The sequence below is a fragment of the Schistocerca serialis genome, chromosome 2, assembly GCF_023864345.2.
Source record: "Schistocerca serialis cubense isolate TAMUIC-IGC-003099 chromosome 2, iqSchSeri2.2, whole genome shotgun sequence".
NCBI classification, from domain to species: Eukaryota; Metazoa; Arthropoda; class Insecta; order Orthoptera; family Acrididae; genus Schistocerca; species Schistocerca serialis.
Window position 1 is genome coordinate 856439606 of NC_064639.1, and position 17109 is coordinate 856456714.

At 45.6% G+C, this 17109-nt stretch overlaps 1 protein-coding gene across 1 annotated transcript in view; it reads left to right on the forward strand.

The window, feature by feature from the left end:
* LOC126458157 (probable chitinase 10) overlaps positions 1 to 17109 on the forward strand; it is a 393594-nt gene that overhangs the window by 210919 nt on the left and 165566 nt on the right. Inside the window, exon 2 of the mRNA XM_050095020.1 lies at positions 2034 to 2115. Within this exon, the coding sequence (XP_049950977.1) occupies positions 2034 to 2115 (82 nt within the window). The remainder of the gene's footprint in view (positions 1 to 2033; positions 2116 to 17109) is intronic.

Here is a 17109-nt window from a genome sequence, read left to right on the forward strand (position 1 = left end):
GCAACTGTTTTGTAATTCTAAGAATTAATGTAATAAAACTGTTATACATTCATACTATTATTTGACACTACAATCGATTTATACTATGTGTATAAGGAGATACAATGCTGTCAGATCTCTTCGGGATGAGAAAGAGACAGCCCCACGCTAGTGACATTTTCGGCAGGAAATCTGAACGTTATAGGTTACAAAAATAGCTAATTCATTTTTAATTGGTGAACTACGTATAGCCGTTATAAACTTCATCGTTAGTTATATTTTCTTCTGTAATACTAAAAATTCCGGCGAATATATGTCATTTACAAATGGAACTGACACAGATTCGCATCATCACTTTTTCTATGTTTATGGAATATACGTAAAATTTGGATGTTTTTCCAAAATTTTCACCTTTGCTTATCGAGTCACATTTGTGGTGCGCTGCAGTTTCTGTACGTTTCGTCAGCTTATAACACATACTTGAGGCAGTAATCGGAAACTATCCAAGAATTCTCCTAAATGAGAGTTGTACCGTAAAAAAAAGACCACTGTTTACACTTCAATTGAACGGATACTTTTTTCAGAGTAAGATGTTCAGCCAACATCGAAATACCTGGCCTACGAACTGCTTCGTGCGAGGCGTTCTGAATTTTTAAAGATAGGTGATTTGCAGAATAGAGCAAGTAAAACGTATGTGACATATATCGATGATACTCTCATCTCAACCATTCTGACTGGAAAGTTGGCACATGCCTCCTTAGTAAAGACAGGTAGCAGTCAACCTCAGTAATGATTGCTTCAACATGGCAGTCACTGTATACCGATGTGTATCTCCCCCAGTTCAACTTGCTATGTTCTGTTGGTGCTTGACATTCCTGTCCTATAGGGCTGTGACTTTCAGACTTGTACTGCAGAACTGAGACGACATGAGCCACTCACCACACTTATTTGTCTGTAACGGTATTGGGGGTAGATACAACTATAGTCTCATTTCAGAAATCTGAAAAATGACAGCAAATGGAAAGTAACCTTTGGCAAATCTTGGTTTTATACAGTTACAAGGTATTCCATTAAAACTTATTTGTGTTATTTTGGGATGAAAACTGTGGTGTCACCGCCAGACACCACACTTCCTAGGTGGTAGCTTTAAATCGGCCGCGGTCCATTAGTACATGTCGGACCCGCGTGTCGCCACTGTTAGTGATCGCAGACCGAGCGCCACCACACGGCAGGTCTCGAGAGACGGACTAGCACTTGCCCCAGACGTAGCTAGCGATGCACACTGACGAAGCCTCGCTCCTTTGCAGAGCAGATAGTTAGAATAGCCTTCAGCTAAGTCTATGGCTACGACCTAGCAAGGCGCCATTAGCAGTATATTGTCAGAAACTATAGAGTCTCACTTGTATCGTCAATAGCGATGTACCAAGGATGGATTAAAGTTAAGTATTCCAGAAGCTACGTACTTTTCTTTATAGCATTCATTACGTATCCTGTTTCAGACCTCACGCCATCCTGCGTTAGCTTATAGCATGTATTTCGGTCTCCTCAAACCACACTGTGTCGGCACTTCTGTCGACACATCAAAAACAGATGCACTAGCCTTGGTTGATACTCTACTAGTAACATCAGTAACTCCTTTAAATCAGTATAAAGCTCTTCCCTAGAGTTCCCAGCCGGCCAGTGTGGCCGTGCGGTTCTAAGCGCTTCAGTTTGGAATCGCGTGACCGCTACGGTCGCAGGTTCGAATCCTGCCTCGGGCATGGATGTGTGTGATGTCCTTAGGTTAGTTAGGTTTAAGTAGTTCTAAGTTCTAGGGGACTGATGACCTCAGACGTTAAGTCCCATAGTGCTCAGAGCCATTTGAACCATTTGAACCTAGAGTTCCCAGAGCGTAAATTGAAAATATTTGAGCAAATTTGTGTGTGTGTGTGTGTGTCCGCGATCTGTCAGTCACACTGTGTAAGGTAGCAGCACAGTGTCACGCATCCGCCCCTCCTCCACGCTGAAGACAAGAGCCGCATAACAGTGCTAACGCCGTGCTTGTTGTGTTGCAGATTGCGCCGCGGTGTGTGTGGCGGGCAGCCCTCTGGTGCGTCGTCATCATCCTGCTCGCCGACCTCGTCTACTCCGCCTCCAGTGAGTATTCAGCAGCAGCACGCTCCCACACTCTCCCAGTTTACAGCTCACAGCGTACTTGTTACTTATGGGACGCGCCAACGTCAAATTAGACAGCAAATGAGGAGATAGTAAACAAGGTAAAAAATTGACTTTATACACTACTGGCCATTAAAATTGCTACACCACGAAGATGACGTGCTACAGACGCCAAATTCAACCGACAGGAAGAAGATGTTGTGGTATGCAAATCATTAGCTTTTCAGAGCATTCACACAAGGTTGGCGCCGGTGGCCACACCTACAACGTGCTGACACGAGGAAAGTTTCCAACCGATTTCTCATACACAAACGTTACTGTGATGCCTCCTGTAAGGAGGAGAAATGCGTACCATCACGTTTCCGACTTTGATAAAGGTCGGATTGTAGCCTATCGCGAGTGCGGTTTATCATATCGTGAGTCGAGATCCAATGACTGTTAGCAGAATATGGAATCGGTGGGTTCAGGAAGGTAATACGGAACGCCGTGCTGGACCCCTACGGCCTCGTATCACTAGCAGTCGAGATGACAGGCATATTATCCGCATAGCTGTAACGGATCGTGCAGCCATGTCTCGATCCCTGAGTCAACAGATGGGGACGTTTGCAAGACAATAACCATCTGCACGAACAGTTCGACGACGTTTGCAGCAGCATGGACTATCACCTCGGCGGCCATGTCTGCGTTTACACTTGACTCTGCATCACAGGCAGGAGCGCCTGCTGTGGTGTGCTCAACGACGAACCTGGGTGCACGAATGGCAAAACGTCATTTTTTCGGATGAATCCAGGTTCTGTTTACAGCATCATGATGGTCGCATCCGTGTTTGTCGACATCGCGGTGAACGCACATTGGAAGTGTGTACTCGTCGTCGCAATACTGGCGTATCACCCGGTGTGATGGTATGGGGTGTCATTGGTTACACGTCTCGGTCACCTCTAGTTCGCATTGACGACCCGTGGCTCTACCCTTCATTCGATCCCTGCGAAACCCTACATTTCAGCAGGATAATGCACGACCCCATGTCCTGTACGGGCCTTTCTGGATACAGAAAATGTTCTACTGCTGCCCTGGCCAGCACATTCTCCAGATCTCTCACCAACTGAAAACGCCTGGTCAGTGGTGGCCGAGCAACTGGCTCGTCACAATACGCCAGTCACCACTCTTGATGAACTGTGGTATCGTGTTGAAGCTGCATGGTCAGCTGTCTGTTCGTGTATACGCCATCCAAGCTATGTTTGACTCAATGCCCATGCGTACCAAGGCTGTTATTACGGCCAGTGATGGTTGTTCTGGGTACTGATTTCTCAGGATCTATGCACCCAAACTGCGTGAAAATGTAATCACGTGTCAGCTCTAGTACAGTATACTTGTCCAATGAATACCCGTTTATCATCTGCATTTCTTCTTGGTGTAGCAATATTAATGGCCAGTAGTGTAGTTACAGAAGTTTGCTCTCTACGCGTTCGTAGTGATACAGAGCAATAGCTAGGTGGTCACTTTCACTGTTCCTTGGGTACTTAGGAACCAAAGTTCCGCCAGGCCTTTAATTATTAATTAGTCTGTCTTTGGTCCCGACAAGTATTCAATAAAAACAGTTACCGCCGGGCCTTCAATTATTAATCATTTTGTCTTTGGTCCCGACTGGTATTCTATAAAAACAGTTGCCGCCGGGCCTTTAATTATTAATCAGTTTGTCTTTGGTCCCGACTGGTATTCTATAAAAACGGACAAGGAAGAACTTGATAAAGAAATTAGGCGTCATTGCACAAGATGTCTCAAATCAGCACTTTTCCTCGGTGATAGCAAGTTCCTTCTATTCCTATCGCTTATGAACAAATAGCGTTAGTAGCGAGCCAAGTTGTGAATCGTTCTTTCACACAAGTAATCCCCTCCCCCCCTTGAAGATTTCCTCCATAATGGGGACGAAACGTTTGTTTTTTTCCCACGAAATTCATTCGAACGCGGCATATTAGTCCGGAATATTTTAGTAATAGTAACACTTCAGTGGTGAAAATTTACATTTTACATGTATAATAATCGTCTTTCTAATTAAACCACAGATTTATTATCTACAATAGTTCTTTTACAATCACTGACACTATATGAAAATGTCGTGTGGCCAAGGCCTCCCGTCGCCTAGACCGTTCGTCGGGTGCAGGTCTTTCGAATTGACGCCACTTCGTCGACCTCCGCGTCGATGGGTATGAAATGATGATGATTAGGACAACACAACACCCAGTCCCTGAGCGGAGAAAAAAGTCCGACCCAGCCGGGAGCCGAACCCTGGCCGTTAGAACTGACATTCTGTCGCGCTGACCACTTTTTTTTCTTTTATTCCATTTTGTTCGGTATTGATCGTTGTGTTTGGTCGTTGCGGACGTCGCAATACATCCTGTTCGAGTTCGGTGGTTGATCCTTCCACTCAGTTTTTTATTACAAACGCCAACCGACTCTCTGACCGAACACGCTGAGATGCCGTGCCGGCTCCACTCAGCTACCGCGGGTAGACACAGACACACATCACACGATCAGCTCATTCCGGTGACGGGCTATTTCCTATATTTGCTCCAATCGTCCTATTGATAAACCCTTAACTTGCGTGGCTGTAAATACAGCCGAGCAGTTTAAGGCGCTGCAGTCATGGACTGTGCGGCTGGTCCCGGCGGAGGTTCGAGTCATCCCTCGGGCATGGGTGTGTGTGTTTGTCCCTAGGATAATTTAGGTTAAGTAGTGTGTAAGCTTAGGGACTGATGACCTTAGCAGTTAAGTCCCATAAGATTTCACACACACACACACACACACATTTGTAAACACAGACACAACTGCAGTCGTTGCACACTCGAGCGACATCAGCGTTCCACAATCGTCAACAATCTAAAAGAACATTATTGCCATAATGGTATATGCACATAAACATAAAACTCATAATACACGGTGAGCTTCAAACGGCTAAGGCCGACTAGGCCGGTGGCGAAAGAAGGCCAGAGGATACTCAAAATCTTGCGTAGTGCGCATGCGCTGTAGCTTGGTTAGCTTTTGTTAGCCAATTAGATGTTATTTCTCAGCGTGACAAGCCTGAAGCCACCTATACCAAACTGTTCATCTGGTCTTCACCTATACCACTGTGGTACGTTTACACCCTGTATATCATATAGGCAAAGGGATTCGCAAACATTACATCCGACACAACACTTGAAGAATCCTGTTACTTTGGTGCACCACCTTGGTTATTTTGAAAATTAATAAAATTTCAAAAACAAGAAAAACTTATTTTATTTAGTAATTACTTCAATTTGAATTATATCTAATAACAGAGAAATCATGATAAAATTAAAAAATAATTACTATCGTTAAAATGTCCATACAAAACCCCAAAACCGTTGCTCTACATTGGTTGGTTCTAAAATGTCTGGTCTGTAGTAAACAGCAGTCAAAGACTCCCAGCAAACAGTCACCGCTACCCAGATGATCGAACTTGTCTACATGTGCCGGCCGGTGTGGCCGAGCGGTTCTAGGCGCTTCAGTCTGGAACTGCGCGACCGCTACGGTCGCAGGTTCGAATCCTGCCTCGGGCATGGATGTGTGTGATGTCCTTAGGTTAGTTAGGTTTAAGTGGTTCTAGGGAATTGGTGACCTCAAATGTTAAGTCCCATAGTGCTCAGAGCCATTTGAACCATTTTGTCGTGTACTGGGGACGTTGTGCAGTTAAATATATTTGTTTTGCGAGCAGTTTTTTTTTCGGCTATTTGGCATCTACCAACAGGACAATGCAGCATGTCTGACGGCTCGCAAAGTACGTGCGTGGTTCGAAGAGCACCAGGATCAGTTTACCTTACTCACATGGCCACCAGAGTCCCCAGATATGAAACCCAATCAAGAATATATGGGACCACCTCATTGGGGCCGTCCGCCCTATGGATCCTTAACCGAAAAACCTAGCGCAGGCTCCGTGTCCCTGACCGTACCTTCCAGAACACCACTGACTCTCTTGCTGCACGTCTCGTATCGCGGCGCGCTTCGGACAGGTGGTCACATTAATGTTGCTGGACAGTGTATATTTAAGTGACAGACGCACATTTGTAAGCAATCACACAGGGTGACGGAGTAAATTCACGACGACAGATGTAGCACTTGAAAATGGTGCGTTTCCGAAATTAGTTGACGGCGAGAAATGAAATCACTGTGATTGTGCAAGAGCCAAGGTGGAAACTGGAACTGTCTTTTAGTATACTTGTGGCTGCGGAATCTGATAAGAAAAAAGCCTCTTACTTGTGTGTGAAACCGCTTTTCTTTGTTGTCTCTCCTGTGCTTTCTGGAAAGCAACCTCTGTACATTTTTAAAATCTGAAAAGTGACACGTTATTCTGTCAATGCTGAACGCTGTTAATCGCTGTTCAGGCACCTTCCTTCCTCCCAGTTCATCGGATATTCTCTTCCGCCCTCGCCAGGCGTCAACTACCGATTGTCTCTCCCATGGGTCGCCAGGCGTATTTTCTCTGGTGTTTCAGCAGGCAGTTGCAATTTCGTTCTTCCACTGCCTAGCTGGAGTGGGCCCAAACAAATACTGTTCATCACGCCTCTCGCGCTACGCCCATTGTCGACAGAAAGCAGCGGTTTCCAGTTACAAACAAATCTATTTTGAATACGGAATTTTACGTGCCCATTCGACAGAGCGCTCCCAGATTAAAACTTCCTGGCCGATTAAAACGGTGTGTCGGACCGAGACTCGAACTCGGGATCTTTGCCTTTCGCGGAGAAGTGCTCTACCAACAGGGCTACCCAAGGAGGACTCAGCCCCGTCCTGACAGCTTTATTTCCTCGAGTACCTGGTCTCCTACCTTCCAAACTTTACAGAACTCTCCTACGAACCTTGCAAAAGTATCACTGTTGAAAGAAAGGATATTGCGGATACATGTCTTAGCCATAGCCTGGGGGATGTGTCCAGAACGGTAGAGCCCACGAAAGGCAAAGGTCCCGTGTTCGAGTCTCGGTCCGAGACACAGTTTTAATCTGCCAGGAAGTTTCATATCAGCGCACACTCCGCTGCAGAGTGAAAATCTCAATCTCGTTCCCAGAGTAGTCTAGTGCGATATTCGTTTTATCGATGTATCTTGACAGGGACAGTGGAAGACAAAGAATAACGTAGTACTCCAACAGCGACTGAGCAACGCTCCTACATGGCAGTAGGAGTCAGCATGGGACAGGGTCCTGCTGTCGCTACTGGGCACTGGTTATTCTTCCAGCTATGTAATGCAAGAGCGTAACCGCAAATATTTGCCGAAGTACCAGAGAAAATGCGCTTGACGACTCAGGAGAGGAACCCTGTATATTCCGCTATAGTGAACACTGGCTGCTCCCAGTACAGTTCCAGTCAACACGTGACTGCAGCGTGTACGTAGACGGCCCAACAGCGGCCTGGACTTTAGTTGCACCTCACAGCATCTACATCTACATCCGTACTGCGCAAGCCACCTGACGGTGTGTGGCGGAGATTGTCGGTATGCCTCTGTGTGGGCTCTAATCTCTCTGATTTTATCCTCATGGTCTCTTCGCGAGATATACGTAGGAAGGAGCAATATACTGCTCGAGTCCTCGATGAAGGTATGTTCTCGAAACTTCAACAAAAGCCCGTACCGACCTACTGAGCGTCTCTCCTGCAGAGTCTTCCACTGGAGTTTATCTATCATCTCCGTAACGCTTTCGCGATTACTAAATGATCCTGTAACGAAGCGCGCTGCTCTCCATTGGATCTTCTCTATCTCTTCTATCAACCGTATCTGGTACGGATCCCACACTGGTGAGCAGTATTCAAGCAGTGGGCGAACAAGCGTACTGCAACCTACTTCCTTTGTTTTCGGATTGCATTTCCTTAGGATTCTTCCAATGAATCTCAGTCTGGCATCTGCTTCACCGACGATCAACTTTATATGATAATTCCATTTTAAATCACTCCTAATGCGTCCTCCCAGATAATTTATGGAATTAACTGCTTCCAGTTGCTGACCTGCTATATTGTAGTCCAATGATAAGGGATCTTTCTTTCTATGTATTCGCAGCACATTACACTTGTCTACATTGAGATTCAATTGCCATTCCCTACACCATGCGTCAATTCGATGCAGATGCTCCTGCATTTCAATACAATTTTCCATTTAGTTTCGATACGTGTTGCCGAGCGGGATTAGTCGAGCGGTCTAAGGCACTGCAGTAATGGACTGTGCGGCTGGTCCAGGCGCAGGTTCGAGTCCTCCCTCGGGCATGGTTGTGTGGGTTTGTCCTTAGGATGATTTAGGTTAAGTAGTGTGTAAGCTTAGGGACTGATGACCTCAGCAGTTAAGTCCCATAAGATTTCACACACATTTGAACATTTTGTTTTATACGTGTTCCCCAAAAATTTTAAGGGAAGGACAAATGCAGCAGTAGTTTCGTATTCCTCCGTTGTAAGGTACGTACATTACTCCTTCCGGCAGGTGACAGGTTTAAAGGGAATGATTTGTGGCTGCTTGGTAAAAGCAGACCTCAGCCGACAAGGCCGCAATCGTGGCAGTGATTTAAGGCGGTCCCTGGCAGCGTGTCCTGCTGCAAGTGCAGTTTCCGATGTAGCAGAGGGCGGCTAGGCAGAGCGGTTCGCGGGCCCTGCCTGCTGTGTTGTCGCAGGCCGCGGCGGCGGCGGCGGCGGCGGCGAGGTAAGCCACGGCGGGGCTCGGCCCCCCGGCAGCGGTCGACCCTGACACGTTTGCCGGCGCGGGCTCAGACTCAGCCTCCGCCGCCGCCGCTGCGGCCCTGCCCCACCGCTCCTTGCACCAGCTGCTCCGCTTGATGGACGCTGTACACACACTCTGTCGCTCTTGCCGACTTTGATGTTGTCGCCACTGTCTCTCAAACAAGTCTTCTGTTATTGCTTTCATATTATCAGTTAGCGAAAGGGTAGCTACAACGACGTGAAAGGGGAACGGTAGGTGAGGAATCAGAGATGTTTGAAGAAACCTTGTTCGAGTTATTAAAACCGCACAAAGAGCAAGGAAACTGAATTGAAGTTCAGGGAGGAAATATAAAAGCTTTAATACACAGAAGCGCCAAACAAACTGGTATAGTTATTCGGATTCAAATACTGAGATATGTAAACAAGCTATCGGCAATGCCTATACATGACAACAAGTGTCTGGAACAGTTGTTGGAGGGTTGCGTTGGGTTGTTTGGGGAAGGAGACCAGACAGCGAGGTCATCGGTCTCATCGGATTAGGGAAGGACGGGGAAGGAAGTCGGCCGTGCCCTTTCAAAGCTACCATCCCGACATTTGCCTGGAGCGGTTTAGGGAAATCACGGAAAACCTAAATCAGGATGGCCAGACGCGGGATTGAACCGTCGTCCTCCCGAATGCGAGTCCATTGTCTAACCACTGCGCCACCTCGCTCGGTAACATTTGTTGGATCGGTTACTGCTGCTACTGTGGCAGGTTATCACGATTTAACTGAGATTGAACGTGGTGTTATAGTCGGCGCACGAGCGATGGAATGCAGTATCTCCGACGTAGTGAATGGTTCAAATGGCTCTAAGCACTATGGGACTTAACATCTGATGTCATGTCCCCTAGACTTAGAACTACTTAAACCTAACCAACCTAAGGACATCACTCACAGCCATGCCCGACGCAGGATTCGAATCTGCGACCGTAGCAGCAGCGCCGTTCCGGACTGAAGCGCCGGCGACGTAGCGATAAAGTGGGGATTTTCCCGTAGGGTCGTTTCACGAGTGTACCGTGAATATCATCAGTTCGGTAAAACATCAAATTTCCGACATCGCTGCGTCCGGAAAAAGATCCTGCAAGAACGGGACCAACGGGGACTGAAGAGAATCCTTCAAAGTGACAGAATTGCAACTCTTCCACAAATTTTAATGCTGGACCATCAACACGTTCAATGAAACATCATCGATATGGGCTTTCGGAGCCGAAGACCAACTCGTGTACCCTTGATCACAGATGGCACAAAGCTTTACGCCTCTCCTGGGCCCGTCAACACCAACAATGGACTGTTGATAGCTGGAAACATGCTGCCTGGTCGGACGAGTCTCGTTTCAAATTGTATCAAGCAGATGGGCGTGTACGGGTATGGAGACAACTTCATGAATCCATGAACCCTGCATGTTATCAGGGGACTGTTCAATGTGGTGCAAGCTTTGTAATGATGTGGGGTGTGTAGTTGGAGTCATATGGGACCCCTGATACTTCTAGATACGACTCTGACAGGTGACAAGTACGTAAGCATCCTATCTGATCACCTGCATCCATTCATCTCCATTGTGCATTCCGACAGATTTCGGCAAATCCAGCAGGACAAGGAGACACCCCACACGTCCAGAAATTCTACATAGTGCCTTCTAAGTTTAAACACTTCCGCTGGCCACCAAAGTCCCCAGACATCAACATTTATGAAAGTATCTCGGATATCTTACAACGTGCTGTTCAGAAGAGATCTCCATCCCCTCGTACTCTTACGGATTTATGGACAGCCCTGCATGATTGATGGTGTCAGTTCCCTCCAGCACTACTTCAGACATTACTCGAGTCCATGTCGCGTCATGTTTCAGCACTTCTGCATGGTGGCGGGGGCTCTACACGACATTAGGCGGTTGCACCAGTTTCTTCAGTGTATCTGTCCATGACACAGTGATTCTGTCGGAGTATTCAAGTTTTCGAAGAGTGGTAAAGAAAAAAAAATCTTCGTAAAAGTTTATAAGTTCAATAAAAAATAAAAATGAAATGGTCGTAGAGCTTTTCCGGGAGACGCCTTATGGTTCGGCTAATTAGTGCAAGCGTATTCATTTGATAAAACTGCGGCGACTGGGTGAAATAACGATGAGGACAACACAACACCCAGCCCCCGAGACGGCTAAACTCTCAGGTCGGCCGAGAATTGAACACGGGATCTCATGTTCTAGGGACAGAAACACTAACCACTAGACCACTTTTTTTTGTTTTCGTTCGATCTGTTTCTTCGTCATCACGTCATAGTAGTTCTTCCTGGATGTCATATGATGTCTCTCCAACCCTATCGATGAGGACTTCACTCAGTTTCTTTATTGCAGAAGCTGGTGAGTCCCCTGACCGACCACGCTGAGACACGTGCCAGGTGATGCAGAGTATTCGGATTAAGTCGGTCGAGGCTGGGAGAGTAAGATTAATAAACCAATAAACAAGGCGCTAAAATTACTAACGACGGTTGGATTGAATACTAGCAAAAAAAAAAAAAAAAAAAAAAAATCAGTGAAGACAAGTACATTAACATCAATAGCGAGTCCTTCTTAATCTATTTCTCTGGACTGTAGCCTCATAAGGAAGAGAAACGCGGACTGTAAACAGTAATAGGAACATCGAAACTGGAGCTGCGGCAGAATGCTGAACAGTGCAAGGGTACATCTAGTAGAAGTGAAGAAGAACTAGAGAAAAAAGGGTTTTACGGTATAATTTGCCTGAAAAAGGGAGACTGGTTGCGGGGACATATTGTCAAGCATCCAGGCATAGTTAAATTGCTAATGACTGATTTAATTTGGGCTGGGGTGACGGTAGAAATTACAGACGAGACCAAGGTTTGAATATTGTAAGTAAGTTCAAGTGGATAAAAGTGCAGCAGCTGTGCAAATATGAGAAAACTTCTGTAAGACAGGCAGACCTGGAAAACAGCATGGGACCTGTATTCGGATTGGTCGAGCGGTTCTAGGCTCTTCAGTCTGGAACCGAGCGACCGCTACGGTCACAGGTTCGAATCCTGCCTCGAATCCTGTCCTTAGTTAGGTTTAAGTAGTTCTACGTTATAGGGGACTGATGACATCAGATGTTAAGTCCCATAGTGCTCAGAGCCGTTTGAATCTTTTTTTTTTTTTTTGTCTTTGGATTGATGACTAGGACAAGATGAGCTGCTCTATCCCATGTTAACATTTTTTTAGTCTATTACTGGAACCACGCATTACAGAATTTTCTTAGCGCACTGAAAACATCAAACGTAATTGTTTTCTCGGGGAAGGAAAGTTTCTGTCAAGATGGGTTCGTTTACGCTAGTGCAAGTTTACTGTTTCACCTTCAGTTACTACGCAATGAATCTTTACTCAAGAATGACCAAAATTAATTACAACTGCACAACCTTCGCATTATGTAGCTCATCCCACTTTTTAAGAAAGAAATTTCCGACAGTTTACTGTAAACTGTTATTAATTTTTCACACAATCACGATTTACATTCAAATAGCGGAAATTCCTTTTAAAAAATCCTACATAACTGTGGTCCCCCACGAAGGTTCAAATGGCTCTGAGCACTATGGGACTTAACATCTGAGGTCATCAGTCCCCTAGAACTTAGAACTACTTAAACCTAACTAACCTAAGGACATCACACACATCCATGCCCAAGGCAGGATTCGAACCTGTGACCGTAGCGGTCTCGCGGCTCCAGACTGAAGCGCCTAGAACCGCTCGACCACAGCGGCCGGCCCGCACGAAGGAACAGTCGTCATATTATCTAGCTTGTCTCTTCTTCTACACATTCTCAGCAAAAATTCAGTTACGTTTACGGATAACTATGTATTTTTCTTCTCGTGCAGACTTCCTTCAGCACGATCAGTATGCGAGTCTGAACCTGATACCGAACTATGAGAAAACGTGACCTATCCTAACATGTGTACAATACAAACGTAGCGCAACAATTGGTAACAAATATAAATTATTCCATGGTGATGGTAGGAGGCGGTGGCGGGAGCGCTGACTTTTCTGCTAAGTATGCCACACACTTCTATTTGTACTCTTAAAAATATCTTTCTTTTATTGTCGCATGTGAGAGGGTCTCATTATTTTAGTAACTGATAGAACAATCTAATCAAACAAACAGTTACAGACTTGTTAGTAAACACTTTCCATATCGTGTACGCATCAGTAGAAACTTCATATTAAAGACGGAGGTTAAATTTCACTAAAAGCACGTGTAACGTTCTGTACATCTTGCAGGTCGTCTACAGTGGTAACGATGGTACTGAATCTGGCACAGCAAAGTTTACTTTTATCAGCGATTGTGAACCTCCTATCCAGTGCGGAAGTTTCTGGAAGCAATGAAGATGGTAACGAAGCTCGTTGAACATGAACAGTTGTCATACTAATGATATCATAGGGAACGCCATATTTCTGAGTAAGCTTTTCGCCTACTTAACGCAGGAGTTCTCTGTTCTTTTCTGTCGTAGGAATCAAGCTGCTGCGATTTCACAATGACTAATTTCTCTGTCGTGAATGACTTTCACGTGCTTACGAAGTTAATATGATATGAAATTAAACTTCCCGAAGTGCGTTTTTCCCCTTGTTGAGCTTTTGGGAGCAGGTTTCACAACTGCAGTATCGATTTGCTATCGAACAGACCCACTAGTTGCACTCTTCTGTTTCTTTCAAATGCCACGACCGGCTTAGATCCCCAACATCATTTTCCAATGGCTGTATAGAATGTCCCAAGAGGAAAGATGAGTGTATTTAGGGATACGACAGAAACTATTATTTGAGCAAATAAGTGTAGTAATGATGGGTTCCAAAATGCACACCCTGAGAGTTATGAGCAATTTTTCATCTTCGCTACTATGAAACACATCTCTTCTACTTTTTTTATTGTTTTCTCCATACTGCCACCTCTCAAAATATTCAGAGCAATGAACTTGCTGTAGAAGAGATTTGTTTTATAGTATCGAAAAAGAAGTAGTGTTCACAGCTGTAAGATATGCATTTTAGGAGCCATGTTTACTAGACTTTTTGGTTTCGAATAATTGTTCTTGTCGTATCCCCGAGTATTGTCCATTGCCCCTGGGACACCCCGGATGTCTGTTGCTGCGAGGATCCAGAACATATCGAACTTTACAGGAAATGTTTTTGCAGTTGTGAATAAGGGCAACATTCAACTGTAGAATGGAAGGATGGCATTGGAAATTTGTGCCAGTCCGGGACTCGAACCCGGATTTACCGCCTGTCGCAAGCTGTCGCCTTAAAAATTTCGGCTATTCGTGCACGCTTCACGACCACGCCCAAACTTCCACATGTCTCCGTCCACGTATCATTAAGATACTCTCGTACACTTATTGTGTAATTCCCTTACATGGGAGACATTTAAATACTATATTGCAGTTCCTGTATTTGTAAGAAGTACGACGCAATGTCGCCTCGGAAATGCATGTATGCATGCATGCACTGTGTACTGCAAACAAAAGGATAACAATTCGGGGACGGTGATTTGTTGTACACACATAAAAAAAAAAGTTCTGGATCACCCCGGTTCCCAGAACTCCTGAAGATAGACGTTGACTGTGGATATTGTATCACAGACACAGTACCTTTTACTGTTCAGGGATGTCACTAAACCCGCCCAAAGATGCAAACAACCACGCATGTGCAGCGCCTAATAGACGGAGGGGGTCCGACAGCTGATCAGTTCCAGTCATTCCAAGAGGAAGGAGGCACACAGCTCGTGTTGTCTGTAGTTCATCCATGCCTAGACGGTCAATGCCGCGGTTCGGTCGCATCCGTATTGTTACTTTGTGCCAGGAAGGGCTCTCAACAACGGAAGTGTCCAGTCGTCTCGGAGTTAACCAAAGCGATGAAGTTCGGACATGGAGGAGATACAGAGAGACAGGAACTGTCGATGACATGTCTCGCCCAAACGTTACTACTGCAGTGGATGACGGCTACCTACGTATTATGGCTCGGAGGAGCTCAGACAGCAACGCCACTATGTTGAACAATACTTTTCGCGAAGCTACAGGACGTCGTGTTAAGACTCAAACTGTGCGCAATAGACTGCATGATGCGCAACTTCACTCCCGACGTCCATGGCGAGGTCCATCTTTGCAACCATGACACCATGCAGCGTGGTACAGATGGGCCCAACAACATGCCGTATGGACCGTTCAGGATTGGCATCACGTTCTCTTCACCGATAAGTGTCGCATATGCCTTCAACCAAACAATCGTCGGAGACATGTTAGGAGGCAACCCAGTCAGGCTGAACGCCTTATACACGCTGTCCAGAGAGTGCACCAAGGTGGAGGTTCCCTCCAACGTACGCCGCTTGTGGTCATGGAAGGCGCCGAAACGGCTGTACGATACGTGAATGCCATCCTCCGACCGATGGTGCAACCATATCGGCAGCATATTGGCGAGACATTCGTCTTCATGGACGACAGTTCGCGCCCCTAACGAGCACATCTTGTGAATGACTTCCCTCAGGATAACGACATAGCTCGAGTAGAGTGGCTAGCATGTTCTACAGACTTGAACCCTATCGAACATGCCTGGGATAGATTGAAAAGGGCTGTTTATGGACGACGTGACCCACCAACCACTCTGAGGGATCTACGCCAAATCGCCTTTGAGGAGTGGGACAATATGGACCAACAGTGCCTTGATGAACTTGTGGACAGTATGCCACGACGAATGCAGGCATGCATCAATGCAAGAGAACATGCTACTGGGTATTAGAAATACCGGTGTGTACAGGAACCTGGACCACCACCTCTGAAAGTCTCGATGTATGGTGGTACAATAGGCAATGTGTGATTTTCGTGAGCAATAAAAAGGGAGGAAATGGTGTTTATATTGATCTCTATTCCATTTTTCGGTACAAGTTCCGGAACTCTCGGAACCGAGGTGATGCAAAACTTTTTTTATGTGTGCATTTTATAACAGTGGAACCTGTCACAAAGTGGCATCTTGGGAGACAATGCTTTGTGGACAATAACATCCCTGAACTGAACTGGCTTCTTTAGAGTCCCGACATGAACTTCATTGGGATGAGTTAGAGCGTCACTTCACTCCAGACCCCAGCGTCTAACAGCATCAACCTATCATACAGGTGAAAGCCAACTACGTGTCATATTTACGTCCATTAATAGGTGTCTAGATACTTTTGATGAGATAGTGTGTTATATATGTACATCTACATGTGCATCCATACTCCGCAAGCCACCTGATGATGTGTGGCAGAGGGTACCTTGAGTACCTCTATCGATTCTCTCTTCTATTCCAGTCTCGTACTGTTCGTGGAAAGAAAGATTGTCGGTATGCCTCGGTGTGGGCTCTAATCTCTCTGAATTTATACTCATGGTCTGTTCGCGAGACATACGTAGGAAGGAGCAATATACTGCTTGACTCCTCTGTGAAGGTATGTTCTCGAAACATCAACAAAAGCCCGTACCGAGCTACTGAGCGTCTATCCTGCAGAGTCTTCCACTGGAATTTATCTATCATCTCCGCGATTACTCAATGATCCTGTAACGAAGGGCGCTGCTCTCCGTTGGATCTTCTCTATCTCTTCTACCAACCCTATCTGGTACGGATCCCACACTGGTGAGCAGTATTCAAGCAGTGGGCGAACAAGTGTACTGCAACCTACTTCCTTTGTTTTCGGACTGCATTTCCTTAGGATTTTTCCAATGAATCTCAGTCTGGCATCTGCTTTACCGACGTTCAACTTTATATGATCATTCCATTTTAAATCACTGCTAATGCCTATTCGCAGATAATTTATGGAATTACTTGCTTCCAGTTGCTGACCTGCTATATTGTAGCTAAATGATAAAGGATCTTTCTTTCTATGTATTCGCAGCACATTACACTTGTCTACATTGAGATTCAGTTGCCATTCCCTGCACCATGAGTCAATTCGTTGCAGGTCCTTCTGCATTTCAGTACAATTTTCCATTGTTACAACCTCTCGATACACTACAGCATCATCCGCAAATGGCCTCAGTGAACTTCCGATGTTATCCACAAGGTCATTTATATATATTGTGAATAGCAACGGTCCTAAGACACTCCCCTGCGGCACACCTGAAATCAATCTTCGGAAGACTTCTCTCCATTGAGAATGACATGCTGCGTTCTGTTATTTAGGAACTCTTCAATCCAATCACACAATTGGTCTGATAGTCCATATGCTCTTACTTTGTTCATTAAA